This window comes from Scyliorhinus torazame, chromosome 2 (assembly GCF_047496885.1).
Source record: "Scyliorhinus torazame isolate Kashiwa2021f chromosome 2, sScyTor2.1, whole genome shotgun sequence".
Lineage (NCBI taxonomy): Eukaryota > Metazoa > Chordata > Chondrichthyes > Carcharhiniformes > Scyliorhinidae > Scyliorhinus > Scyliorhinus torazame.
The window spans coordinates 260,560,669-260,587,932 of NC_092708.1; the positions used below are offsets into that span (position 1 = coordinate 260,560,669).

At 50.2% G+C, this 27,264-nt stretch overlaps 1 protein-coding gene across 1 annotated transcript in view; it reads right to left on the reverse strand.

Moving 5' to 3' along the window:
- The window catches only part of LOC140397998 (metastasis-associated protein MTA1-like), a 252,536-nt gene that overhangs the window by 92,974 nt on the left and 132,298 nt on the right, over positions 1 to 27,264 (reverse strand). The window contains exons 10-14 of the mRNA XM_072486239.1: positions 26,895 to 26,953; positions 22,654 to 22,784; positions 22,016 to 22,167; positions 20,693 to 20,876; positions 11,917 to 12,006 (exon numbers count right to left, since the gene is read on the reverse strand). Coding sequence (XP_072342340.1) covers positions 11,917 to 12,006; positions 20,693 to 20,876; positions 22,016 to 22,167; positions 22,654 to 22,784; positions 26,895 to 26,953 — 616 coding nt within the window. The remainder of the gene's footprint in view (positions 1 to 11,916; positions 12,007 to 20,692; positions 20,877 to 22,015; positions 22,168 to 22,653; positions 22,785 to 26,894; positions 26,954 to 27,264) is intronic.

Here is a 27,264-nt window from a genome sequence, read left to right on the forward strand (position 1 = left end):
AGTCGGCTACTGGCCCACCAATTGAGGAAGAGGGGAGCAGCGAGGGAGATAGGTGGGGTGAGAGATGAGGAGGGAGAGATGGAACGGGGAGCGGAGAGAGTGAACGGGGTGTTCAAGGCATTCTATGAGAGGTTATATAAGGCTCAGCCCCCGGAAGGGAAGGAGGGAATGAGGTGTTTCCTGGATCACCTGGAATTCCCGAAGGTGGAGGAGCAGGAGAGGGTGGGACTGGGAGCACTGATTGAGATGGAGGAGGTGGTAAAAGGGATTGTGAGCATGCAAGCGGGGAAGGCCCCGGGACCGGACGTATTCCCGGTGGAATTGTATAGGAAATATATGGACCTACTGGCCCCGCTTTTGACGAGAACCTTTAATGAGGCCAGGGAAAGGTGGCAGTTGCCCCCGACTATGTCGGAGGCGACGATATCGCTCCTTTTGAAGAAGGATAAAGACCCGCTGCAGTGTGGGTCCTACAGGCCCATTTCCCTTTTAAATGTAGATGCTAAGCTCCTGGCCAAGGTGATGGCGACGAGCATAGAGGACTGTGTCCCGGGGGTGGTCCACGAGGATCAAACTGGGTTCGTTAAGGGGAGACAGCTGAACACGAACATACGGAGGTTGCTAGGGGTAATGATGATGCCCCCACCAGAGGGGGAGGCGGAGATACTGGTGGCGATGGACGCCGAGAAAGCATTCGACAGAGTGGAGTGGGATTATCTGTGGGAGGTGCGGAGGAGATTTGGTTTTGGAGAAGGGTTTATTGGATGGGTACAGCTGCTGTACAGGGCCCCGGTGGCGAGTGTGATCACGAACAGGCAGAGGTCTGACTACTTCCGTCTTCATAGAGGGACGAGGCAGGGGTGTCCCCTGTCTCCGTTACTGTTTGCATTGGCGATTGAGCCGCTGGCCATAGCACTGAGGGGCTCCAGGAAGTGGAGGGGAGTGCTTAGGGGAGGAGAAGAACACCGGGTATCTTTGTATGCGGATGATTTATTGCTGTATGTTGCGGACCCAGTGGAGGGGATGCCTGAGATAATGCAGACACTCGGGGAGTTTGGGGAATTTTTGGGGTACAAATTGAATATGGGGAAGAGTGAGTTGTTTGTGGTGCATCCGGGGGAGCAGAGCAGGGGAATAGAAGATTTACCGCAGAGGAAGGTAATAAGAGATTTCAGGTACTTTCGAGGGATACGGACCCAGGAAGTGTAGAAGATTGTAGTTTAGTCGGGCAGCATGGTCGGCACGGGCTTGGAGGGCCGAAGGGCCTGTTCCTGTGCTGTACATTTCTTTGTTCTTTGTTGTACTTAGGGATTCAGATAGCCAGGAGTTGGGGAACCTTAAATAGGCTTAATTTAACAAGATTGGTGGAACAGATGGAGGAGGATTTTAAGAGATGGGACATGGTGCCCCTGTCACTGGTGGGTAGGGTGCAGGCGGTCAAAATGGTAGTCCTCCCGAGATTCGTTTTTGTGTTTCAGTGCCTTCCGGTGATGGTCACGAAGGCTTTTTTCAAGAAAATTGAGAAAAGTGTCATGAGTTTTGTGTGGGCCGGGAAGACCCCGAGAGTGAGGAGGGGGTTCTTGCAGCGTAGCAGGGATAGGGGGGGGCTGGCACTACCGAGCCTAAGTGAATACTACTGGGCCGCCAATATCTCAATGGTGTGTAAGTGGATGGGAGAAGGGGAGGGAGCGGCGTGGAAGAGATTGGAGATGGCGTCCTACAAAAGAACCAGCCTACAAGCACTGGTGACGGCGCTGTTGCCGTTCTCCCCGAAGAAATACACCACAAGTCCAGTGGTGGTGGCAACGTTAAAAATTTGGGGGCAGTGGAGACGACATAGGGGAAGGACGGGAGCCTCGGTGCGGTCCCCGATAAGAAATAATCATAGGTTTGTCCCGGGGAGAATAGATGGGGGATTTGGAGCATGGCAGAGAGCTGGGGTTGTGCAACTGAGAGATCTGTTCGTAGACGGGACGTTTGCGAGTCTGGGAGCGCTGACGGAAAAATATGGGTGCCCCAAGTGAATGCATTTCGGTACATGCAACTGAGGGCATTTGCGAGGCAACAGGTGAGGGAATTCCCACAGCTCCCGACGCAGGAGATTCAAGATAGAGTGATCTCAGGGACGTGGGTGGGGGATGGTAGGGTGTCGGATATATACAGGGAAATGAGGGACGAGGGGGAGATCATGGTGGATGAGCTGAAGGGGAAATGGGAAGAAGAGCTGGGGGAAGAGATTGAGGAGGGGCTGTGGGCTGATGCCCTACGTAGGGTAAACTCGTCGTCCTCGTGCGCCAGGCTAAGCCTGATACAATTCAAGGTTTTGCACAGGGCGCATATGACCGGAGCAAGGCTCAGTAAATTTTTCGGGGTAGAGGATAGGTGTGGGAGATGCTCGAGAAGCCCAGCAAACCACACCCACATGTTTTGGTCATGCCCGGCACTGCAGGGGTTCTGGGTGGGGGTGGCAAAGGTGCTTTCGAAGGTGGTGGGGGTCCGGGTCGAGCCAGGCTGGGGGTTGGCTATATTTGGGGTTGCAGAAAAGCCGGGAGTGCAGGAGGCGAAAGAGGCTGATGTCTTGGCCTTTGCGTCCCTAGTAGCCCGGCGAAGGATATTGCTTATGTGGAACGAAGCCAAACCCCCGGGCGTGGAGACCTGGATAAATGACATGGCAGGGTTTATAAAACTAGAACGGATAAAGTTCGCACTAAGGGGTTCGGCTCAAGGGTTCACCAGGCGGTGGCAACCGTTCATTGACTACCTCACAGAAAGATAGAGGAAATGGGAAGGCAACAGCAGCAACCCAGACCAGAGGGGTCGCGATCCTGATCAATAAGCGGGTGGTGTTTGAGGCGGGTAGAATAGTCTTGGATGTGCGAGTTCGGTACATTATGGTCAGTGGGAAGCTAGAGGGGGTGCAGGTGGTATTAGTAAATGTGTATGCGCCAAATTGGGATGATGTGGAGTTTATAAAGAGGATGCTGGAGAAGATACCGGACCTGGACACGCACAGGTTGGTCATGGGAGGGGACTTCAACACAGTTATTGACCCTGGCTTGGACCGGTCAAGCTCGAAAATGGGCAGGGGGCCAGCAATGGCAAAGGAACTAAAAGGGTTCATGGAGCAGATGGGGGGGGGGGGGGGGGGGGGGGGGGGAGGTGCCATGGAGATTTGGGCAGCCGAGGGTGAAGGAGTTCTCCTTCTACTCACACGTGCATAAAGTGTACTCCCGGATTGATTTCTTTATTTTGAGCAGGGCCTTGCTGGCAGGGGTGGTGGACACGGGGTACTCGGCGATCACTATCTCAGACCATGCTCCACACTGGGTTGACCTGTAGGTTAGTAAAGACGGGAACCAGCGCCCGCAATGGAGGTTAAAAGTGGGACTTTTGGCTGAAGAAGGGGTGTGCGAGCGGCTGTGGAAATGTATTCAGAACTACCTGCAGGTCAACTACACGGGGGAAATTTCAGCAGCGGTGGTCTGGGAAGCACCGAAGGCGGTGGTCAGAGGGGAGCTGATCTCGATACGGGCCCAGGGGGAGACGTTGGACAGGGCACAGACGGACCAACTGGTAAAGGAGATACTACAGATCGATAGGAGGTGTATGGAGGCTCCAGAGGCAGGGCTTTTAAGGAAACGGCGGAGGCTACAGGGGCAGGCGGAGTTCGACTTGTTAACCACAGGGAGGGCGGTGGAGCAGCTGAGGAAGGCGAGGGGGGGGGGCGATCTATGAGCATGGAGAGAAGGCCAGCAGAATGCTTGCACAGCAGCTTAGGAAGAGGGAGGCAGCCAGGGAGATAGGGAAAGCAAATGACGGAGATAGGAACCTGGTTGGAGATTCAGCAGGGGTGAATAAGGCGTTTAGGGATTTCTACAGTAGGCTGTACAGGTCGGAACCCCCTGCAGGGCTGGAGGGGATGAGGCACTTCTTGGAGGGGCTAAATTTCCCAAAGGTGGACAGGGAGCTGGTAGAAGGGCTGGGGACCCCGATCGGGTAGTAAAAGATAGTGGAGGGTCAGAAGGCCATGCAGTTGGGTAAAGCCCCGGGGCCGGACGGGTACCCAGTGGAATTTTATAAAACGTTCTCTGGGATATTGGGGCCGGTGGTGATAAGGACGTTCAATGAGGCAAGGGAAAGAGGGGTGCTGCCCCCGACGATGTCACAGGCCATGATTTCGCTGATTCTGAAGCGGGACAAGAACCCGGAGCTGTGTGGGTCCTACAGGCCGATCTCCCTGCTGAATGTGGATGCCAAATTGCTGGCCAAAATTTTGTCCTCCAGGATTGAGGATTGTGTTCCGGACGTTATTGGGGAGGACCAGACAGGGTTTGTTCAGGGTAGGCAGTTGGTGGCCACTGCAAGAAGGTTGTTAAACGTGATCATTATGCCCCCGGAAGGTAGGGAGGTGGAGGCAGTGATCGCAATGGATGCAGAAAAGGCTTTTGATTGGGTAGAATGGGATTATCTGTGGACGGTACTGGGACGGTTCGGATTTGGGCGGGGCTTTATAGAATTTACAGTGTAGAAGGGGGCCATTCGGCCCATCGAATCTGCACCGGCTCTTGGAAAGAGCACCCTACCCAAGCACACACCTCCACCCTATCCCCATAACCCAGTAACCCCACCCAACATTAAGGGCAATTTTGGACACTAAGGGCAATTTAGCGTGGCCAATCCACCTAACCTGCACGTCTTTGGACTGTGGGAGGAAACCGGAGCATCCGGAGGATACCCACGCACACACGGGGAGAACGTGCACACTCTGCACAGACAGTGACCCAAATCGGGAATCGAACCTGGGACCCTGGAGCTGTGAAGCCATTGTGCTAACCACTATGCTACCGTGTTGACTGGGTTAGGTTGCTGTATCAGGCTCCTGTGGCAAGCGTACGGACGAATAGGACATCGGACTATTTTAGACTGCACCGGGGGCCGAGACAGGGATGCCCCCTCTCCCACTATTGCTCGCACTAGCTATAGAGCCGTTGGCAATTGCTCTGAGCGCCTCATGGGGCTGGCCCGGGGTGGAGGTGGGGTGGGGGGGGGTTGTGGAGCACAGAGTCTTGCTCTGTGCAGACAACCTGCTTCTGCATGTATCGGACCCAATAGAGGGGATGGAAGAAATCATGAGGTTTCATGGGGAATTTAGCCCATATGGCTAAATATGGGGAAAAGTGAGATGTTTGCGGTCCAGGCGAGGGGACAGGAGAGGCGATTGGGGGAGCTGCCGTTTAGGTTAGTAGAGGGAAGCTTTAGGTACCTAGGCATTCAAGTGGCGCGGGAATGGGACCGGCTGCATAAATTAAATCTGGCCCGACTAGCAGACCAAATGAACGACGATTTTCGGAGATGGGACGCGCTTCCGTTGTCATTAGCTGGGAGGGTGCAGACGGTGAAGATGACAGTCCTCCCGAGATTCCTGTTTGTATTTCAGTGTCTCCCCATCTTTATTCCGCGTTCCTTTTTTAAACGGGTCAACAAAGTGATCACTGGCTTCGTTTGGGCGGGCAAGACCCTGCGAGTAAGGAAGGTAATGCTTGAGCGGAGTCGGGGAGAGGGCGGGCTGGTGCTGCCAAATTTTAGTAACTATTACTGGGCAGCGAATATAGCCATGATCAGGAAGTGGGTGCCGGGGTGGGGTCGGCATGGGAGCGTATGAAGGCAGCTTCATGCAAGGACACCAGTCTGGGGGCATTGGTAACTGCCCCTCTGCCGTTCCCACCGGCACGGTACTCCACCAGCCCCGTGGTGGTTGTGGTAAACCACTGTGTTCCTATATTAAGGGTTGTATGGTAGAACCTGCACTACAGGTTCACCTGGGCCCCTGCATGCTAGCTCCGCCCAGGAGCCGGGTTATAAATATGCGTGGCCTTCAGCTCGCAGCCATTTTGTCAGCTGCTGTAGGAGGCCACACTTCAGATACTAATAAAGCCTCAGTTTGAATTCAACTTCGTCTACTTCGTCTCCAGCCAAATTGATCGTGCCTCAGTGTGTGGCCCTGAGAGTCTGGGGCAATGGAGGAGACATGTGGAGCACGGGGAGCATCAGTCTGGTTCCCAATCTGTAATAATCACCGGTTTGCCCCGGGAAGTATGGATGGGGGGCTCCGGATATGACGGAGAGCAGGGATTGAGAGGATGGGGTGTCAACCTCCCCGCTAAGGGGGATTCAGGAGAGGGTAGTTTCCAGAGGATGGGTAGGAGAAGGGAGCGTCTCGGACATTTACAAGGAACTTAGGGGGTCAGAGGAGACGCAGACCGAGGAGCTAAAGCACAAGTGGGAGGAGGAGCTGGGAGGAGAGATAGAGGATGGTCGGATGGGCGGCTGCGTTGAGCAGAGTCAACGCGTCTGCAACATGTGCCAGGCTCAGCCTGGTACAATTCAAGGACGTTCACCGGGCTCACATGACAGTGGCCCGGATGAGCAGATTCTTTGGGGTGGAAGACAGGTGTGCAAAATGTGCGGGAGGACCAGCGAACCAGGTCCACATGTTTTGGACATGTCCGAAGTTTAGGAGATTTTGGCAGGGGTTTGCAGATGTCATGTCCACGGTGTTAAAAACAAGGGTGGCACTGAGTCCAGAGATGGCGATTTTCGGGAATCCAGGTGGAGAAAGAGGCAGAAGTTCTAGCCTTTGCTTCCCTGGTAGCTCGGAAACGGATACTATTAACTTGGAGGGACTCAAAGCTCCCGAAGTAGGAGACCTGGTGATCGGACATGGCTAGCTTTCTCTGTTTGGAGAAAATCAAGTTCGCCTTGAGAGGGTCACTGTTAGGGTTCACCCGGAGGTGGCAACCGTTCGCCGACTTCTTCGCGGAAATTTAATCATCAGCAGAAGGGGGGGGGGGCGGTTGAGGAGGGTGTAGTTTAGTTTAGAGTAGGGGGTTAATAAAGGTGGGACCTGTAAGGGAGGGAGACGGCTTTTGCACTATGTTTATACTTTCATGTACATTGTTTATTTTGTTGTTGTTACAATACCAAAACTACCTCAATAAAATGTTTATTAAAAAAAAACTTTTAAACCTTCAGAGAGGGGTCTGCCCCACTGCAGCTGAGGCTATAAGGGAGAGAGCTGTAGTTGGTAAGGTCGGTAAGTCTTCACAACATTTATCACTTATAGTTTGAAAATACGTTTCGTGGTTTACAAACTGTAAGGGCTACTGGTTATAAGTTGCTTTCTGACTGAGGTAATAAGGAGAAATATAAAAAAAAGGTTATTAAAAAATTTAATTTAAAAACCAAATCAAAAACGAATTATATAAAATCGAGATGGAGGGTCAAGTAATGTTGTTGTTCCTGCATGATGTGGGAACTGGGGGACTCCGGGAGCTCAGAGTTGATGAGCTGGGTTCTGAGTTTCGGACGCTGCGACACATCAGGGAGGTAACTGGACACTGTGTTCCAGGTGTCAGTCACGCCCCTTAGAATAACTATTTTAAATTTGGTCAGTGGTCAGGGACAGGAGGATGTGGCTGAGTGAGGCAGGTGTTGGGATCCAGGTTGGGTTGCAGAAGCCTCAGCCCTTGTCCCTGTCCAACAGGTTTGAGATTCTCGCTTCCTGTGTGGACGGGAACGGGTACTGCAGGGAGGATGAGCAAACTGAACACAGCACCATTGTACAGGGAGCCGTTCAAGTAGGTGGAGGGGTGGAAAGAGAAAAGAAATGTCGTCATAATTGGGGATACTATAGTTAGGGGCATTGACACGGTTCTCTGTGACCAGGATCGAGAATCCCGAAGTGTTGCCTGCCTGGTACTCGGGTTTGGGATATTTCATCTGGGCTGCAGAGGAACTTGGGAGTGGGAGGGCAAAGATCCAGTTGTCGTGGTCCACATAGGTGCCAACGACATAGGGAGAACAAGGACAGAGGTTCTGCTAAGGGAGTATGAACAGCTAGGAGCTAAATTAAAAAGCAGACCTCCACACTAGCAAGCAAAAGTTGGCTTGTGAATGGGATTGTGGGCGGGGAGGGGCTGCAGTCGTTGGAACCTGGTCAAACAGGTTTTGATGGGCCTGGGAGGTGTGAAAGGTGGGGGGTTGGATCGATACTGGGAGAGGTGTTAGTGAGAAGAAGTGGATGGGGGGATTCTGGGGTGGCTGAGGGGAGCGGTTTGATGGTACAAAGGGATGGGGCAGGTGAGGCCTGAAGGGCAGGTCCCAGGGTCATGATGGCGGCGGATGGGGGGGCTTGTGAAAGATCCCCGGTCAGAATACTGACGTGGAACATGAGGGGGTTAGGGGGACCGGTGAAGGGATTGAGGTTTTTTTACACACTTGAAAAGCTTAAAAGCCGACGTGGTGTTGCTGCAGGAGATCCATCTGAGGGTGAAAGATTAGGTGAGGCTCAGGACAGGCTGGGTGAGTCAGGTTTTCCACTCGGGGTTTGATAGTAGGCTCGGGAGGTAGCCGTAATGGTGAGCAAGAGGGTGAGGTTTCAGATGGAGAAGGTGGTGGCGGACCAGGGGGGCAGGTACATGATAGTGACAAGGGTGCTAGAGGGGAGATTGGTGGTATTGGCAGCATGTATGGCCCCAACTGGGATTATGCTGGATTGTCAAGAGGATACTGGATGCCATCGTGGAAACATCCTCGCCGCGTCCACTCTATCTGGGCCTCTCAGTATCCTGTAAGTTTCAATAAGATCCTCCCTCATCCTTCTAAACTCCAACGAGTACGGACCCAGAGTTCTCAACTGCTCCTCATATAACAAGCTCTTCATTCCAGGGATCATTCTTGTGAACCTCCTTTGGACTCTTTCCAAAGCCAGAACATCCTTTCTTAGAAACGGGGCCCAAAACTGCTCACAGTACTCCAGATGGGGGTCTCACCAAAGCCTTATACAACCTCAGGAGTACATACCTGCTCTTGTATTCTAGCCCTCTCGACATGAATGCTAACATTGCATTTACCTTCTTAACTGCCGACTGATCCTGCACGTTAACCTTAAGAGAATCTTGAACTAGGATTCCCAAGTCCCTTTGTGCCTCAGATTTCCAAAGCCTTTTCCTATTTAGAAAATAGTCTATGCTTCTACTCTTCCTCTCAAAATGCATAACCTCACATTTTCCACATTGTATTCCATCTGCCACTTCTTTGCCCATTCTCCTAACCTGTCCAAGACCTTCTGCAGCCCCCCTGCTTCCTCAATATTACCCGTCCCTTGGCATATCTTTGTATCATTTGCAAACTTTGCAACAATGCCCTCAGTTTCTTCTTCCAGATCGTTAATGTATATCGTGAAAGGTTGTGGTCCCACACCAACACCTGAGGTGCACCACTAGTCACCAGCTGCCATCCTGAAAAAGACCCCTTTATCCCCACTCTCTGCCTTCTGCCAGTCAGCCAATCCTCTATCAATGCCAGGATCTTACCCTTAACACCATGAACTTTTAACTTAACACCATGAACTTTTAACTTAACAGTCTCCTATGCGGCACCTTGTCAAAGGCCTTCTGGAAATCTAAATAAATCATGTCCACTGGTTCTCCTTTGTCTAACTTCCTTGTTACCTCCTCAAAGGACAGATTTGTCAGACATGACATCCTTTTGACAAAGCCGTGCTGACTCAGTCCTATTTTACCATGCACTTCCAAATACTTTGCGACCTCATCTTTAATAACAGACTCTAAAATCTTACCAATGACTGAAGTAAGGCTCACTGGCCTAGAATTTCCCGTCTTCTGCCTTCCTCCCTTCTTAAACAGTGGTGATACATTAGCCACTTCCCAGTCCTCTGGAACCCTTCCTGCCTCCAAGTGATTCCTGAAAGATCAGCACCAATGCCTCCACAATTTCCTCAGCTGTCTCTTTTAGGACCCTGGGTGTCGTCCATCCAGTCCAGGTGACGTATCCACCTTCAGACCTTTCAGTTTCCCCAGAACCTTCTCCTTTGTAATGGTCACTGCACTCACCTCTACCCCTTTGGTTCTCCTGGAGCTCTAGCATCACTGTTCAGCACACTGGGCTAAATCGCTGGCTTTTAAAGACGACCAAGGCAGGCCAGCAACACGGTTCAATTCCCGTACAAGCCTCCCCGAACAGGCGGCGGAATGTGGTGACGAGGGGCTTTTCACAGTAACTTCATTGAAGCCTACTTGTGACAATAAGCGATTTTCATTTCATCCCACTGGTGTCTTCCACTGTGAAGACTGATGAAAAGTAATTGTTCGGTTCGTCTGTCATTTCTTTGTTTCCTGTTGTTACTTCTCCAGCCACATTTTCCAGTGGTCCAATGTCTATTTTTGCCTCTCTCTTACGTTTTATATATTGAAAAAAACTCTTCCTATCTTCCTTTATATTACTAGCTAGCTTGTACTCATACTTCATCTTCTCCCTCCTTATTGCTTTTTTAGTTGTCCTCTGCTCGCTTTTAAAGGCTTCCCAATCCTCTGGCTTCCCACTAATGCTCGCCACTTTGTATGCTTTTTCTTTAGCTTTTATGCTGTCCTTCACATCCCTCATCAGCCATGCATGCCCTTTCTTCCCCTTAGTATGTTTCCTCCTCCTTGGGCTGAATTTCTGTTGTGCCTCCCTTACAACCCGCAAAAACTCCTGCCATTGCTGTTCCCCTGTCTTCCCTGCTAGGCTCCTTTTCCAATCAACTCTGGCCAGCTCCTCCCTCATGTCTTTGTAGTTACCCTTATTTAATTGTAATACTGTTACATCTGATTGCAGCTTCTCCCTCTCAAACTGCAGGGTAAATTCGATCATATTGTGGTAATTGCTCCCTAAAGGTTCCTTCACCTTAGGTTCCCTAATCAAGTCTGCCTCATCACACATCACTAAATCCAGAATTGCCAGAATCCCACAGTCCAAGTCCAAAGATGTTCAGGTTAGATGAATTGGCCATGCTAAATTCCCCCAAAGTGTCCGAAGGTTCGGTGGTGTTCCAGGGTTAGGGCGGGGATTCGGTCGGTGTCGGGTGGTCTTTGAAAAAAATGCTTGGTGCAGACTCGATGGGCCGATTGGCCTCCTTCTGCACTGTAGAGATTCTGTGAATTCAAGTTGAATCTCATGGAGTCGAAGGCAAACTATTGGCCTGGTTAGGAAATTGACTGAGTGGAAGGGAGCAGAGGGTAGGGATAATGTATAATGTGCAGTTACTCTAATTGGCAGGATGTATTGATGGAATATCGCATAGTATATACGTCCAGTTACCAACACATCCGGCTGTTAGTTTCCACAAAGAGTCTGAAGTGAAAAGTTGGCAATTGTCTTATGTCTTGGAAGTCCGCCAGCGTCCATGTTGGGGCCTCAACTATTCACTATATTCATTAACTATTTAGTTGAAGGGATAGAAAGCCACATATCCAACATTACCAAAGACACAAACATTGGTGAAATTGTGCAATAGACCATAGGGAAACTTAGGTTACACATTGTGAATTCATTTATGCCACTGCCAGCACAGCACTTAACAGAATTCACTTATGGGGGTTTATGGGTCTCATGCACAGTGAACAAAGCCTCGGTTTTAAAGAACACAGATATTTAGGGCTACGGTACAATGATTTCTTGCTTCACAATGCTAAGATATTTTGGGGGTTGAGCAGAGTAAACATTTATTTCAGGACGCGCACTTCCTTTTGACAATGGGTTATAAATTAAAGACTAGTTTTAATCACTTTTACACATCTACAGAATAATGTAACTACTTTTAAATTCTCACAATTGAATATTTTGATGGCACATATACCTCGGATTTATACTATTATGTGCCCTATCGTGAGTTAAGCAACAGGTTTTGACTATCTGAAAGGGGCTGAGCATTTTATTTGTTTACATTCCTAGTATGGTCTGGCTACTGAAATTCTTTTTAGTATATAAGATTATATATAAGATTAGGTTATTCACAAATATGATTAATTATTCAGAATAAGACTCACTTCACCAGCAGTTTGGGCTGACTCTTACCTAGGTATTCCACGATTGTTTCCAAGGGTTTTCGAACCATTTGTTTCAATCCTGTCATTTCATTTGGTGCTGCTGGTAATCGTAAGGTATCTGGTAGATAAAAGAGAGGTAGGTATTTTAGGTACACTCAGTCTTCTAGCACAATCTTCAATTCCCCCAATCCGATTTCTGGGGAACGAGGTGGGCGTACAAATTTCTGATCTCTTAACGTGCCACTATCAGCACCCTTCTTAGTCATTATTTATTTGATTTATTGTCACATGTATTAGTGTACAGTGAAAAGTATTGTTTCTTGCATGCTATACAAACAATGCAGACCGTACATAGGGAAGGAAGGAGAGACTGCAGACTATAATGCTACAGTCATAGCAAGGTGTAGAGAAAAGATCAACTTAATACAAGGTCTGATGGCAGTAGGGAAGAAGCTGTTCTTGAGTCGGTTGATACGTGACCTCAAACTTTGGTATCTTTTTCCTGACGGAAGGAGGCAGAAGAGAGTATGTCCGGGGTGCATTGGGTCCTTAATTATGCTGGCTGCCTTTCCGAGGCAGCGGGAATTGTATCACCACCATTTACATTGCCTTTGTCTTTTGGTCCACGACATCTTTGTCAATCTCCACTTTTCGCTGGTTCTCTACCCAGGCCCACTGCTCCATGAACCCCACCTCCCAACAGTATAAACTTCATCATATTTCCAGTTCTCTCTAGCTTTGACAAAGAGTCATCAAAACTTGAAACGTTAGCTCCATTCGCTCTGTCAGATGCTGTCAGACTGGCTGAAATTGTCCATTTTCTGGTTTTGGGCCTTGGTGGAGTTCGGGATGACTATGTTGGCTTGCTGAAAGAGCTGGTTAGTGGGACTTCCGGGTGCGGCGATAAACAGCTAAGTCGCACGTTTCGGCACCTCCCGTTTTAACAGACTTTTGGGCTCTTATCGGGAGCCCCAACGGCAATTTTCGAAGGCTAAACCCACTGTGAGGCGACATAGAAGGGAGTCCCCCCGGATGTGAATGGACAGAAGAGATAATAGTGGCCAGATTGCGGAGGATCCTCTGGAGCAGCGGCAAAGAAGGGAAGTGAGAAGCAAGATGGCGGCGGAGGGAGGCCAGTTGGTATGGGGCCTGGAACAGCAGGAGTTCCTCCGGCGATGTGTGGAGGAGCTCAAGAAGGAGGTGCTGGCACCGATGCTGCAAGCGATTGAGGGGTTAAAGGAGGCGCAGAAGACCCAAGAGATGGAGCTCCGTGGAGTGAAGGCAAAAGCTGCCGAAAATGAGGACGAGATACAGGGCTTGGTGGTGAAGACGGAGACGCACGAAGCACTGCATAAGAGGTGTATGGAGAGACTGGAAGCCCTGGAAAATAGCTCGAGGAGGAAGAACTTAGGAATCTTGGGTCTTCCCGAAGGGTCAGAGGGAGCGGACGTTGGGGCGTATGTGAGCACGATGCTCCATACCTTAATGGGAGCTGAGGCCCCGACGGGCCCCCTGGAAGTGGAGGGAGCGTACCGAGTCCTCGTGAGAAGACCAAAGGCAGGAGAAATACCTCGAGCAATAGTGGTGAGGTTCCACCGCTACAAGGACAGGGAGATGGTCCTGAGATGGGTGAAAAAGACACGGAGCAGCAGGTGGGAGAACGCGGTGATCCGCGTGTATCAGGATTGGAGTGCGGAGGTGGCGAGAAGGAGGGCGAGTTTCAATCGGGCCAAGGCGGTGCTCCACAAGAGGAAAGTGAAATTCAGAATGTTGCAGCCGGCAAGACTGTGGGTTACACACCAGGGTAAACACCACTACGGCAGAGGAGGCGTGGACATTTATTGAAGAGGAGAAGTTGGACTAGATTTGAGAAAGAGTGTTTGAAATGAAGTAGCGAGGTGGTGGCAAGGGACTGTGAATCAGATGGGGGAAAATGTTCTTTCCCCTCGAAGGGGACACACACGAAGAAATGTGGGCGCCGGTGGGGAAGGGGAGGGGGAAGGAGAGAGGGAGCTGCGCCATCAGGGGCGGGGCCGAGAGGGAAGCGCGGGCTTTGTTCCCGCGCTATAGAAATTGTGGCGGGAAAAGGGGGTGCAGGAAGGAGGGGCCCTCACATAATGGGAGGCTAAGGATAAACAGGGGAACCCGAGGTCAGCCAGAGTTTGCTGACTTCCGGAAGCAATATGGGGGGAGCAACTAAGCTAGAGAGGGATCTAGCCGGGGAGGGGGGGGGGGGGGGGGGGGGGTTAACTGGGTTGCTGCTGCTAAGGGGAAGGGGGAGCTGTTACGGGATGGGATGGTCGGGACGGGAGGGCACCGTCTGGGGGATAAGCAGTGGGAACCGGGTGAGGAGCTGGTCTAAAAAAGGGGATGGCTAGTCGACGAGGGGGGGGGGGTAAAGGGCCCCCCAACCCGGTTGATCACGTGGAACGTGAGAGGGTTGAATGGGCCGATTAAGAGGACAAGGGTACTTGCGCACCTAAAGAAGCTAAAGGCAGACGTGGTCATGCTTCAGGAGACGCACCTGAAACTGGCGGATCAGGTCAGATTAAGAAAAGGATGGGTGGGACAGGTATTCCACTCGGGCTTGGATGCGAAAAATAGAGGGGTGGCAATACTGGTGGGGAAACGGGTATTGTTTGAGGCGAAGACCATAGTGGTGGACAGTGGGGGTAGATACGTGATGGTGAGTGGCAGATTGCAAGGTGAGGCGGTGGTGCTGGTGAATGTATATTCCCCGAACTGGGATGACGGGATGACGCAAACTTTATGAAGCGTATGTTGGGGCGCATCCCGGACCTGGAGATGGGAAAGTTGGTAATGGGGGGGGAGACTTCAACACAGTGCTGGACCCAGGGCTGGACCGGTCCAGATCTAGGACCGGGAGGAGGCCGGCAGCGGCCAAGGTGCTTAAGGGCTTTATGGAGCAGATGGGAGGAGTGGATCCCTGGAGATTTACTAGACCAAGGAGTAAAGAGTTTTCCTTCTTCTCCCCTGTCCACAAAGTGTACTCCCGGATAGACTTCTTTGTCCTGGGAAGGGCGCTGATCCCGAAGGTGGCAGGCACGGAGTATTCGGCTATAGCCATTTCAGATCATGCCCCACATTGGGTAGATCTGGAAGTAGGAGAGGAAAAGGAGCAGCGCCCACTCTGGAGATTAGATATGGGACTGTTGGCGGATGAGGGGGTATGTGTAAGGGTGAGGGGATGTATTGAAAGGTACCTAGAGATCAATGATGACGGAGAGGTCCAGGTGGGAGTGGTCTGGGAGGCGCTGAAGGCGGTGGTTAGAGGGGAGCTGATCTCCATAAGGGCCCATAAGGGGAAACAAGAGGGTAAAGAAAGGGAGAGATTGTTGGGGGAGATTTTGAGGGTGGATAGGCAATATGCGGAGGCTCCAGATGAAGGGCTATACAGGGAAAGATGGAGATTGCACACGGACTTTGACTTGTTGACCACGGGTAAGGCGGAGGCACAATGGAGGAAGGCACAGGGAGTGCAGTATGAATATGGAGAGAAGGCGAGCCGGCTGCTGGCCCAACAACTTAGGAAGAGGGGGATGGCGAGAGAGATCGGAGGGGTTAGAGACGAGGAGGGAAAGATGGAACGGGGAGGGGAGAGGGTGAACGGGGTGTTTAAGGTATTTTACGAGAGGCTATATAAGGCTCAACCCCCGGAAGGGAAAGAGGGAATGATGCGTTTCCTAGACCAGCTGGAGTTCCCGAAGGTTGAGGAACAGGAGATGACAGGACTGGGAGCGCAGATTGAGGTGGAGGAGGTAGTAAAAGGAATTGGGAACATGCAGGCAGGGAAGGCCCCGGGACTGGATGGGTTCCCGGTGGAGTTCTATAGGAAATACGTGGACCTGCTGGCCCCGCTTCTGACGAGAACCTTTAATGAGGCTAGGGAAAGGGGGACACTACCCCCGACGATGTCGGAGACGACGATATCGCTGATCCTGAAAAGAGACAAAGACCCGCTGCAGTGCGGGTCATACAGGCCTATTTCCCTCTTGAACGTAGATGCCAAGCTTTTGGCCAAGGTGATGGCGATGAGGATAGAGGACTGTGTCCCTGGGGTGGTGCATGATGATCAAACGGGGTTTGTTAAAGGGAGGCAATTGAATGCTAATATACGGAGGCTATTGGGGGTGATGATGATGCCCCCACCGGAGGGGGAGGCGGAGATAGTGGTGGCGATGGATGCAGAGAAAGCATTTGATAGAGTGGAGTGGGACTACCTGTGGGAAGTACTGAGGAGATTTGGATTTGGAGAGGGGTTCATTAGATGGGTTCAGCTCCTGTACAGGGCCCCGGTGGCAAGTGTGATTACAAATAGGCAACGATCTGACCACTTCCGACTATATAGGGGTACAAGACAGGGATGTCCCCTGTCCCCGTTACTGTTTGCGTTGGCAAATGAGCCATTGGCCATAGCGCTGAGGGGCTCTAGGAAGTGGAGGGGGGTACTTAGAGGAGGAGAAGAGCATCAGGTGTCATTATACGTAGATGATTTGTTGTTGTATATCGCGGACCCAGTGGAGGGGATGCCTGAGATAATGCAGACACTCAGGGAGTTTGGAGAATTTTCAGGATATAAATTGAATATGGGGAAGAGTGAACTGTTTGTGATGCACCCCGGGGAACAGGGCAGGGGAATAGACGATTTACCGTTGAGGAGGGTAAGAAGAGATTTCCGGTATTTAGGGATCCAGGTGGCCAGGAACTGGGGAACCTTGCATAAGCTTAACTTGGCACGACTGGTAGAGCAGATGGAAGAGGACTTTAGGAGGTGGGACATTGCGCCCCTGTCATTGGCGGCAGGGTGCAGGCGGTTAAAATGGTGGTCCTTCCGAGGTTTCTTTTTGTGTTCCAGTGCCTCCCTGTACTGATTACAAAGGCCTTTTTTAAGAAGGTGGACAAGAGTATTATGAGCTTTGTGTGGCTGGAAAGACCCCAAGAGTAAAGAGGGGGTTCCTGCAGCGCAGTAGGGACAGAGGGGGACTGGCACTGCCGAGTCTAAGTGATTAGTATTGTGCCGCCAACGTGTCAATGATATGTAAGTGGATGAGGGAAGGGGAAGGAGCGGCGTGGAAAAGACTGGAGACGGCGTCCTGTAGGGGAACTAGCTTAAAAGCACTGGTGACGGCGCCGTTGCCGTTTTCCCCGAAAAAATACACCACAAACCCAGTGATGGTGGCAACTCTGAAAATTTGGGGGCAGTGGAGACGACATAAGGGAGTGACGGGTGCCTCAGTGTGGTCCCCGATAAGGAACAACCATAGGTTCGTCCCGGGAAGGATAGATGGGGGATTTAAATCTTGGCAGCGAGCAGGAATTGCGAAATTGAAGGACTTGTTCTTAGACGGGACGTTCGCGAGTCTGGGCGCACTGACAGAAAAATATGGGTTGCCACCTGGGAATGCACTTCGCTATATGCAAGTGAGGGCATTTGTGAGGCAACAGGTGAGGGAATTTCCACAGCTCCCGGCGCAAGAGATCCAGGACAGAGTGATTTTGGGGGCATGGGTGGGTGATGGTAGGGTGTCAGATATATATAGGGAAATGAGAGACGAGGGGGAGATGATGGTAGAGGAGCTGAAGGGAAAATGGGAGGAGGAGCTGGGGGAAGAGATTGAGGAGGGGCTGTGGGCAGATGCCCTAAGTAGGGTAAACTCTTCGTCCTCGTGTGCCAGGCTCAGCCTGATACAATTCAAGGTTCTACACAGGGCGCATATGACGGGAGCAAGGCCGAGTAGATTTTTTGGAGTGGAGGATAGGTGCGGGAGATGTGCGGGAAGCCCGGCGAACCACACCCACATGTTTTGGTCATGTCCAGTATTGCATGGGTTCTGGGTGGGTGTGGCAAAAGTGATCTCGAAGGTGGTGGGGGTCCGGGTCAAACCAAGCTGGGGGTTGGCTATATTTGGGGTTGCGGATGAGCCGGGAGTGCAGGAGGCAAGAGAGGCCGACGTGTTGGCCTTTGCGTCCCTAGTAGCCCGGAGAAGGATTCTACTTATGTGGAAAGAAGCTAAGCCCCCGGGTGTGGAGGCCTGGATAAACGACATGGCAGGGTTTATAAAACTGGAGCGGATAAAATATGCATTAAGAGGTTCGGCTCAGGGGTCCACCGGGCGGTGGCAACCGTTCCTCGACTATCTCGCAGAGCGATAAGGGAAAATAGGAAAGGCAGCAGCAGCAACCCAGGGGGGAGGGCGGGGGGGCTCATTTGGGTCCTCAGGGGTTTTATGTGTGTGTTTATATATTAATTATTTATATTTGATTTCACAAAGTTACTATTTTAGTTATTATTTCTGTTGTTTCTTATTTTGTTGTTGGCAGTTGCCGTTAGTTAGCATATTATTTATTTTAAAAAACGATCAATGTATATATTATTACAAAGTTGTAAAATGGGAAATTTTTGTTTGATCGAAAAACTTTAATAAAATATATTTTTTTTAAAAAGAAAGAGCTGGTTACTTAGTCCCACTCCTCTGACCTATCTCCTTAGCCTACAAATTTCTTCCACTTGCCCTATTCCCTTTTGAAAGTTATGACTGAATCTCCTTTAGGTTGTGAAGTCCAGGTAACCAAAATATTGTTTCCTCACTTCAATTATTGCCAATTACCTTAAACAACTTACCTTAAACCAGCACACAGGGGGCCTGGACCCAGCAAGAGTGGGACTCAGAGGTGGGGGAATAAGCTCATATGTAAGAAATGATCCTCAACAGTGCCACTCTGGAGTCTGGTGGAGAACTTACTCACCACTATATCTGTTTAATGCCCTCATGTTACCTTCGCTCTGGTGGAAACAATTTGTACTTGAATGAAACCAGTTCAAAGCAACTCAGAATTGTCAACAACTCTGTGTCTCCTGAACACTCCCTGCTCTCAGAGCAACTCCACTTTCCAGTTATATGTAGACACTGGAGACTGAAGACACTCATTCCTGGCAACATTCTGGAAAATCTCCTCTGCACGATCATGAAGACCGTGGCAACCTTACATGCTGCAGTACACTTCTGATATTAGGGCTGAGCCTTATTTTTGAGTCAGATTAGGGAGAACAATATTCTGTATCTGTGCTATAACTGCTCTTAATGCTGTAGACCGTTAATCTATTGTCCAACAGAAATTTGCGAGGTGGTTCACTCATCATTGTCCCAGAAGTAGCAAGGACACCAGGAAGAGCATCGCGGGCCACAGGAGGCTGCTTAAGGTAAACATTAAAAAAATTCATTTGAACGGTCAGGAGGAGCAGGCGTGATCTAAAAAGCCATCGTAGGAAAGTTTAGGCTTCCCCTACCCTGGGCTATTCCTTTCAACCCAACAACTCCTGCCCTCCATGATTTAGCCAATGGTCAAAAACATCCCTTATCTGCTAACTTCCTAACTCCAGGCACTCTTGCCGGTCAGTCATCAGCTGATCAACAACATTCAGCTAAGATTCAGGAGATAAAATCACCCAGGGCTCATGCTAGCAAGATAGGACCAAGACCACAAAGCTATTGGACTGCCAGAAAATTCCAAGTGATTCACTGTTGCCCTGAGTCCATGCCCTACACAGGACTTCAATCCCAACCCTGTTTTGACTTTTAACTGCCTTCCAAAGTGGCCGAGCAAACCACTTAGTTATTTCCAACTGCTACAAAGAATGACAGCAATGTGAAAGTACCTAATGGCTAACCACCATCTTCTCAAAGACAATTAGGGGTGGTCAATAAATGCCAGCCGTGCCAGCACTGCCCATTCCAAACTGCAGAAGAAGAATGGAGCCAAATGAAAGCTCCCTCAGAAACCTTCTACAACCAAAATGGGAATGGAATGGTACTGGCAGACCCTAACACAAGGATGTATGTAAATTTGAGTCATTCAAACACAATACATTCATTTGAATGTCTGTTTATCCTTGAAGATTACCAAGAGGCCAGGATGGATAAAGGAATGCAGAAGATCGACTTTAAAAGTACAAATAAACTGACTACAGTAAACTGAGACCAGGGCTTTATTAAGTAGCCAGAGTCTTCCTATAATGAATGGATGAGAAGGGTTCATCAGTCTCCAAGGAGATATCTGCATTCACCTGAAGCATCTCTCTCCAATGTGGGAAGAGATTTAAAACATAAACGGTTATCCTATGAGCTGGGGTTGGACTGAAATTAGGACTTACAACTGTCAGATATAGTTGATGTACAGCGTCAGATATAGATATGTGGTTTGTTTATCTCCAGGTCCTTGGAATGCCAGACTTTGGCTCAAACAGGGAGGAACTAACAACAAAATCTGGCTGGTTCCAGCCGAGGGAAATTTGAGACCTGCTTTTAAATCAAAACCCAGAGAACCTGTTGTAATTACAAGCGACTCGATCAAGGAGAATGAGTCTGAAGAGTGTAGAACCAGTACCTCGTATGTGCAAGTCGACACACAAATGTGGCGAGAAATTAAAACAAATTAGCAGCCTTAATGAAAGAAAGAATACGCTTAGATTTATTTCCGCGCCAAATACAGTAGCCAATTTGTGCACAGCAAGAGCCCAACAAATGGCATGAATGTTGTCCATCTGTTCTTTGAGGGATGAATGTTGGCTGGGACACTGGAAGAATTCCTGCCAGGTAAGAATAGCCTGGGTGTTGGACTGTGACCAGCACACAGGGGGCCTGGACCCAGCAAGAGTGGGACTCAGAGGTGGGGAATAAGCTCATATGTAAGAAATGATCCTCAACAGTGCCACTCTGGAGTCTGGTGGAGAACTTACTCACCACTATATCTGTTTAATGCCCTCATGTTACCTCGGTACTTACACTCTGCCTTGATGGCTGCGTGGTTAATTGGCACATGGGGATGTCGCGCTGCCTGCTGCAGAATATCATGACATAAACGCCTCGCTATTTTTGTCAGTTTGCTTGTATGCAGATAAAAGGCTTGCCGTGTCTTCAGCGCAAACTTGGGACTGCTGCTGTTCCAAAGCGGTAGGCCATGGGCGTTCTGTGGGTGGATGGGGAAAAAGCAGACAAGCTATTATAGCACTCCTTAAAATATATTCTAGAAAAAAACCAAATAAAAATGTCTGAGGAACCTGCACAAATAAGTGAGTGGCACCGAGGTGATGCAGCAAGGGGTTGTGCCGCAGACAATCTCCCGCTGACTGCCCTATAATGAAGGGTGGCACAAAGTAGACACAAAACACTTCCTTGCACAAGAAATCACCCAGGACAGTTGTTTGAAGGCCACACTATGGTATCATTCTCAGGGAATTCCATTGTAACATAACTATACCAATGACGATAAATACCTGCATTTATATAGCACATCATCACATTACATAGGCAAATGAGACAGCCATTGTGTGCATAGTAAGGCTACTAACAACATTGAGATGAACAACCAGTTAATTTGTTCAAGAAAATGTTGGTTGAGAGACATTTTCTTTGAATAGATCTTTAGCACAGGGCTAAATCGCTGGCTTTGAAAGCAGAGCAAGGCAGGCCAGCAGCACGGTTCAATTCCCGTAACATCCTCCCCGAACAGGCGCCGGAATGTGGCGACTAGGGGCTTTTCACAGTAACTTCATTTGAAGCCTACTTGTGACAATAAGCGATTTTCATTTCATTCATTATCATCCATCCAATGAGGCAGATGTAATATGTTGACTCAGTTTCAGCAACTCCCAACAGTGCAGCGCTCGCTCAGTACTGTAATAAGTGTAAACTGAGATTATTCACTTCAGTCCCTAGAGTGGGGTTTGAACCCATCACCTCCTAACTCTTTGCTACCCAGACTCAGACAAACTTTCATTGCGAACTGTTTATTGTTGAGTCAGTCTCAGTCAGGGCAGGGTTAGAGGTGCTACAATTACTCCCAGTGTCAAGGGTCAGTGCCTCTCCCCAAGGCCACTTGTGTGGACATTGGATGGGGACCAGATCACATCCAAACTCTAAAAAGGCAATGGCACCTGCTATTCGGGCTCACGCTGTAATAATGAGCCTCACGGGTGAGGTGTTGGAGGCCACCCATAGATCTGGACTGCAACAAAAAGACAATCCCTTCTGGGAGGAAGAGGAGGAGAATAAACTAGTGGAGAACAGCTAAAAGAAATGGCGTAATCTAAAGAACTTGGCAGTTACCAGGCTACTCCGGTTTGGTCCAGGCCTTTCACCATCCAGCCGGGTTGGCATCTTCAGCCCACCATACTTCTTCCAATAGGCCCAGCAGGCTGCGCAGAGCCGACACTGCATGTTGGGTGGGCCCCACGAGTACCACTGGTATGACTGCGTAGCTAGTGAAAAAGATACAGGTAAATTGTAAGCTTCCTCTCCTTTCGTTTATCATAGAATCCCTACACTGCAGGAGGCGGGCCATTCGGCCCATCGAGTCTGCACCGACCCTTTGAACAAGCACTCTATCCATATCCACTTCGCAACCACCTCTCCCTCGCCCCATAATGCCATAATTGTGCTGTATTAATACCGACCAGTCAGAAGTGCGGCACAGTCTGGTGAAAAACAAATGGTGCATCATGCTCAGGTTCCATGTTTCAATAACTCTATCTTGGTCACTCCCAGCAAAATGGATTTGAAAACCCGGTGTGAATCAAAAAACCCTGATTGGTTAAAATGGGAGCCAGATATTTGCTTCCCAACTGTTTCGGGGTCCTCTCACTTTTGTGGCTCAATGACTGGTGAGTGGACCACAGTTCTGAAAATGATGGCCGCGCGAGCATTTGGAGACCTTCACAATGCTCCATGATCTCAAGAGTACTTACTGAAACAGCTCTCACAAGCTCGACCCAGTCCTGGCACTGCCACTGCCCCATTTGGTGCTAGCACACTCCCTCCATTCACCGCTCCAGTCTTTGAGCTGCTTCCATTGATCTGGTTTGGGTTTGGCTTATTACTGAAGAGTACGGTAGTGGAGGAGGGGGAGAAAGACAAAATAAAAGTCGATAAACAGTAACAATGGGCTGGGTTTTCAATCAAGGGTCAGAAAGGGAGCTGGTTCTGTGTTCCCACCCCACATGCATTGTAAGATTTATTGCCCCAGCAAATTAAAGACCAGGATACGAGCTCTCTGTCCAAACAGTAATTGTGAATGTGCCCCTGACGCTGGAGAGCCAACGGGAGGCCCTTTAGCATTCAGTGATCAACACTAAACGAAGAAGATAAGGTAATTCCCCCAGTCAATCACACTTGCAGGATGTGACTGGAATAGATTTTGTGTGTAGAATTTATGTTGTGTAACTAGCCTCCAATTTGGGGAAATAATCCTACTTTCAACTGTGTTGTAGTTTTGGTAATGAGTACTGTTTGCTGTTATTCGAAGAGGCTCTGCTTAAATCGACTTTGTTTTGTTCCTCAGTAAATAGGCTCAGCTTGCCATAAACCTTGCCCTGTTACGGACCAGCTCACCCACACTGTGTACCAGCTCAGCAGTAAAACAGAATAATTACATTCATATTACAGGTTCTCAAGATGTTCCAAAGCATTTAAAAAATAATTATTTACTTTTAGTAGGCAATTGCATCACCATGCCCCCACAAACAGTAAAGTTCAAGACAATCCACCTTTCTGTTTGTATTGGAGTTGGTTGAGTGACGAACATGAACCAGCACATTTCCCTGTGCCTTAATTAGAGATATGGGATCCGTGGAATCCACTGAAAAAGGCAGATATTGGAACAATTTAAGCAGAATCCCAAAAGAGGGCCCTCCCTCAATGCCACCCTGAAGAAGGAAGGCAATAGCCCAGAACTTCCACAGAGTAGCAATCACCAACAGACTGCCAATCCGGGTCCTTTTTATTTACCCAGACCAGGAGCTGCACAAGTCTCGCCCATCTTCTGATCCAGACCATGTGAGAAAGCAGCAGCTCCAGAGTTCTTCCTGTGCAGGGTGGCAACTAGCGACGGGGGAAATTAAGCCACTTCCCCTTTTTACAGCACTTGCTGTAGCAGACACTCAGGTGCAGAATTGAGGGAGCCTTGCCTTGTCAAAGCTGCTATGTTTCAGATGAGATTTCAAATGGATCCCATGGAACTCTTTTGAAGAAGAGCAGGACATTGGTGTTTACGGGACCTTGCTGTTTTTGAACTGACTGTTGCATTTCCGACATTACAACAGTGACCATGGGCACAATTCCCCAGCCTCGTCACGCTCGTGCTCAAGCGAAACGAGGCATGTGTATAGTGGGAGAGGCCAAAAACGAGAACCGCGTCAGGCGCCAAACAGTTTGCGATGCAACCGGCCTGCTCCTGTAGGCGAAATCGGAATCTCGCTGTGGCGTGGCGAAAAACCAATTACCACCACTTGAGCCCCATTTCCATACAATTAACGAGAGCCACCCCATTTGCAATGGCCTCCCGTCATTCAACGGCCGTGAACCTGGTGGAAGGGCTTCTATAGGGAGCCGAGGAGGTGAGTAGCAATCTTTGCTCACAGGCAAAGAGCCCAGGGGCGCTGGAATTGCCTCCCCAATGCTCGGCTGAGGGTGGGGGGACCCTCCGCAGGGGTAGGCCACCATGGGAGGTTGGGGGGGGTGTGGGCGGGAACTGGGGGGGGGGGGGGGGGGGTGGGTGGGGGCAGCTGCTCGCGGCACCACCATGCCAACCTCTGGATCATGTATACCCGTTCCTGGACAAACCTTGTCCCTGCCCGTCTGCCCCACCGATCACCCCAAACCCGCATCGACTGCCAAGGCTTCTGGTCGCGCGGCTGAAGACTATTGATAACAGGGAATTGGAAATTGTGGTTAAATGGGCACTTCACACAGCCCAAGTGGATCCCCATGGGTGGGCATGTGCATGTGGGAGTCATTGCCCAGCATCCCAATCGCACCTTCATGCCTGGACACTGTGCCTGAACACACACACACATGCAGCAGATAACATCCGAACATCCAGGGGATGGAACACAGCTCTGGGGACATGTCCACGGCAGGAGGGTGGGTGGGTGCCACGGGGAGGGGAAGATGCCTGGAGAGATGGGCCAAGGGTTCGGAGGTCGGTCTGCATTGTGGAAGAAGGTGACAGAAGCATCATACTGGTTGTGCACAAAGGTGTTTATTGTGTTTGACAATTCCCCACCCTCTCGATAAAGTTGCCCCTCCCCCCGCTCCAGCCCCCTCACCCACTACCTGCCCCCAGTGATCTTCAATGTGCTTTGCCCTCCCAGCTCTCCCGCTATGTCTAGGTGTGTCCCAGAGGATGCACATCAAGGTGGAGGCAGCCATGTGCTTACCGCATCCCGTGCCTTTCGGTGCCCGTGATGGGTGTCCTCTGGGGGCTCTGAGGCCGGAGGGCCCTGGTTCACTTGTTGGCAGCACATTCACAGCCATGCCGCCCTGCCCTGTGTGCTGGCTGTGAGGCGCGGCCTCATCAGAGGGGTGGAATCGGGGGAGCTGGTGACCACCGTTGCCACTCCATGAGACAGATCTGCATTGGCGCCCAGCCACCCTCCTCCTGCTCGGTGCCCATAGGGCCCTGGGGTTCACCTTGGGATGAAGGGTCAGCTGGTTCGAGCCCCGGCTGCCCCTGCATTATCTGGCTCTGCTAGCCCTGGCGGTTCCCCATGGCCCGCACCATCAGTGACTGGGACATGCTCTGCAGCTCCTCGGCAATGCCCACCTGTGACTGGGACAAGCTTCGCAGCAACATGGCCATTCCCACCCGAGAGCGAGACATGTCATGCCGAACCTCATCAAGCTCAGCTTGGTACTGAGTGACATCCCCCAGCGAGGCGGACATTCTGTCGAGACCCTCAGTCATGGCCGTCACCGAATGTGCAACACTTGGACACCTTCACTAGTAGTGCCAATGTTGTGCACCAGGCTCTTCATTGTGGTCGCCACACTATCTGTGTTGGCCTTGGTGCCACACATTGCCGGCGACATGTCCTGTGCCCTCAGCCACTGGGACTCCTCCAAGCGGCTATGGATCTGCTGGTGTGTAGCTGATACCTCCCTCTGAATGCCCCAGTTGCATCTCCATCTCCATCAGCTCGGGATGACCTCTTCCACAGGCTCAGCATCAGGCCGGGATCCCAGCTGGATCCCAGCAGACCTCCGACTGGTCTTGCCTGGGGGTTCCTGCCTCCACCTGATGTACATCAGCAGCAGTGCTGTCTTCCTGCACTGGAGGCCAGTCCTCCTGGTCACACTCCCCGAGTTCACTGCCGTCGCCACCTCATTCCAGGCGATACTGACTGCCCTATGGCTGATCCTTGGGGGAACAGGACATCCCTCCTAACCTCCACCATGTCTAGCAGCCTCCCCAGGTCTGCGTTTCCGAATCTCGCCATTATTGCGAGCTGGCTAGGGTTGGCTGAGCAAGTGCAGCTTAAGTGTTGCTCGATCTTGTTAGCGGGGGGCTGGCGAGCGCGGTCCCGGCAAATCAGCTGGAGAGCTTTCATTTGCGGCGGGAAACCCGCGAGGCCTTGTTAAGAGGACCATTAATGTTGAATAGCGTTGCCGGGAAGCTCGTGGCAATTCCCACTCGCTACAACACTTAGAAATCTTTCCGAAGTATTGCACCCTACACTTCAAAAGTACCTCTTGGGTATTATGCGCTTTGAAACATCCCAAGGTTCTGAAAAGTGCAATATAAATACAAGTCATTCTTTCTTTAAGACCCTTTCTAAAATTCACCTCTGACCCATCATAAAACCTCTTTCTTTAACTTTACATTTCCAATTCGGAAATGAAGAATGAATTCAGAGATAAACAAACGGTATCTCTTTGACACATTGATTAAAGCAGTGCAAAGGAGTTAAAAAGGCAACCAGTAATGGTTGGTCAGACGGAGAGAAGGAGATGGTGGTTGGGGTATGGATAGAGGTCGAGACACAGTCCAATACCGGTAGGGACCGATGCCAACAGTAACGTCAACCGACACCAACAGGGACATGGACCGATATCAACAGTAACATGCGCCAATACAGTCTCGATTGTTTTTTGGCATTGTACAAGCAACTCAATTGGACACAGATGGAAAGGTGAGAAAAGAAGTGCTTACTAGTTAGGGATGTATACTTGCTTCAGTTTGCTTTCTGCTTCAGCTGCTTTCAACCGTTTCTAAGTGAATGACAATGAGAGATTAGAGGTAATACTTGGTCAAAAAGGTCATTGGTCTAGAGTCTGTAATTTGTAATCAGTTACAACTTGCGTTTCAACAGGCCTTAGCAGTTTATCAGTTCCAATGATCTGGATTTGCCTCTTAGAGTAGTGGCATAAGAGGCACAGGCCAGGTTAGCAGCGAGATATGACATTACCTATGAACAGAGGTCTACTGGTCAATTGATTAAATGTAAGCTCATAGAATTTACAGTGCAGAAGGAGGCCATTCGGCCCTCGAGTCTGCACCGGTCCTTCGAAGGACCGGTGCA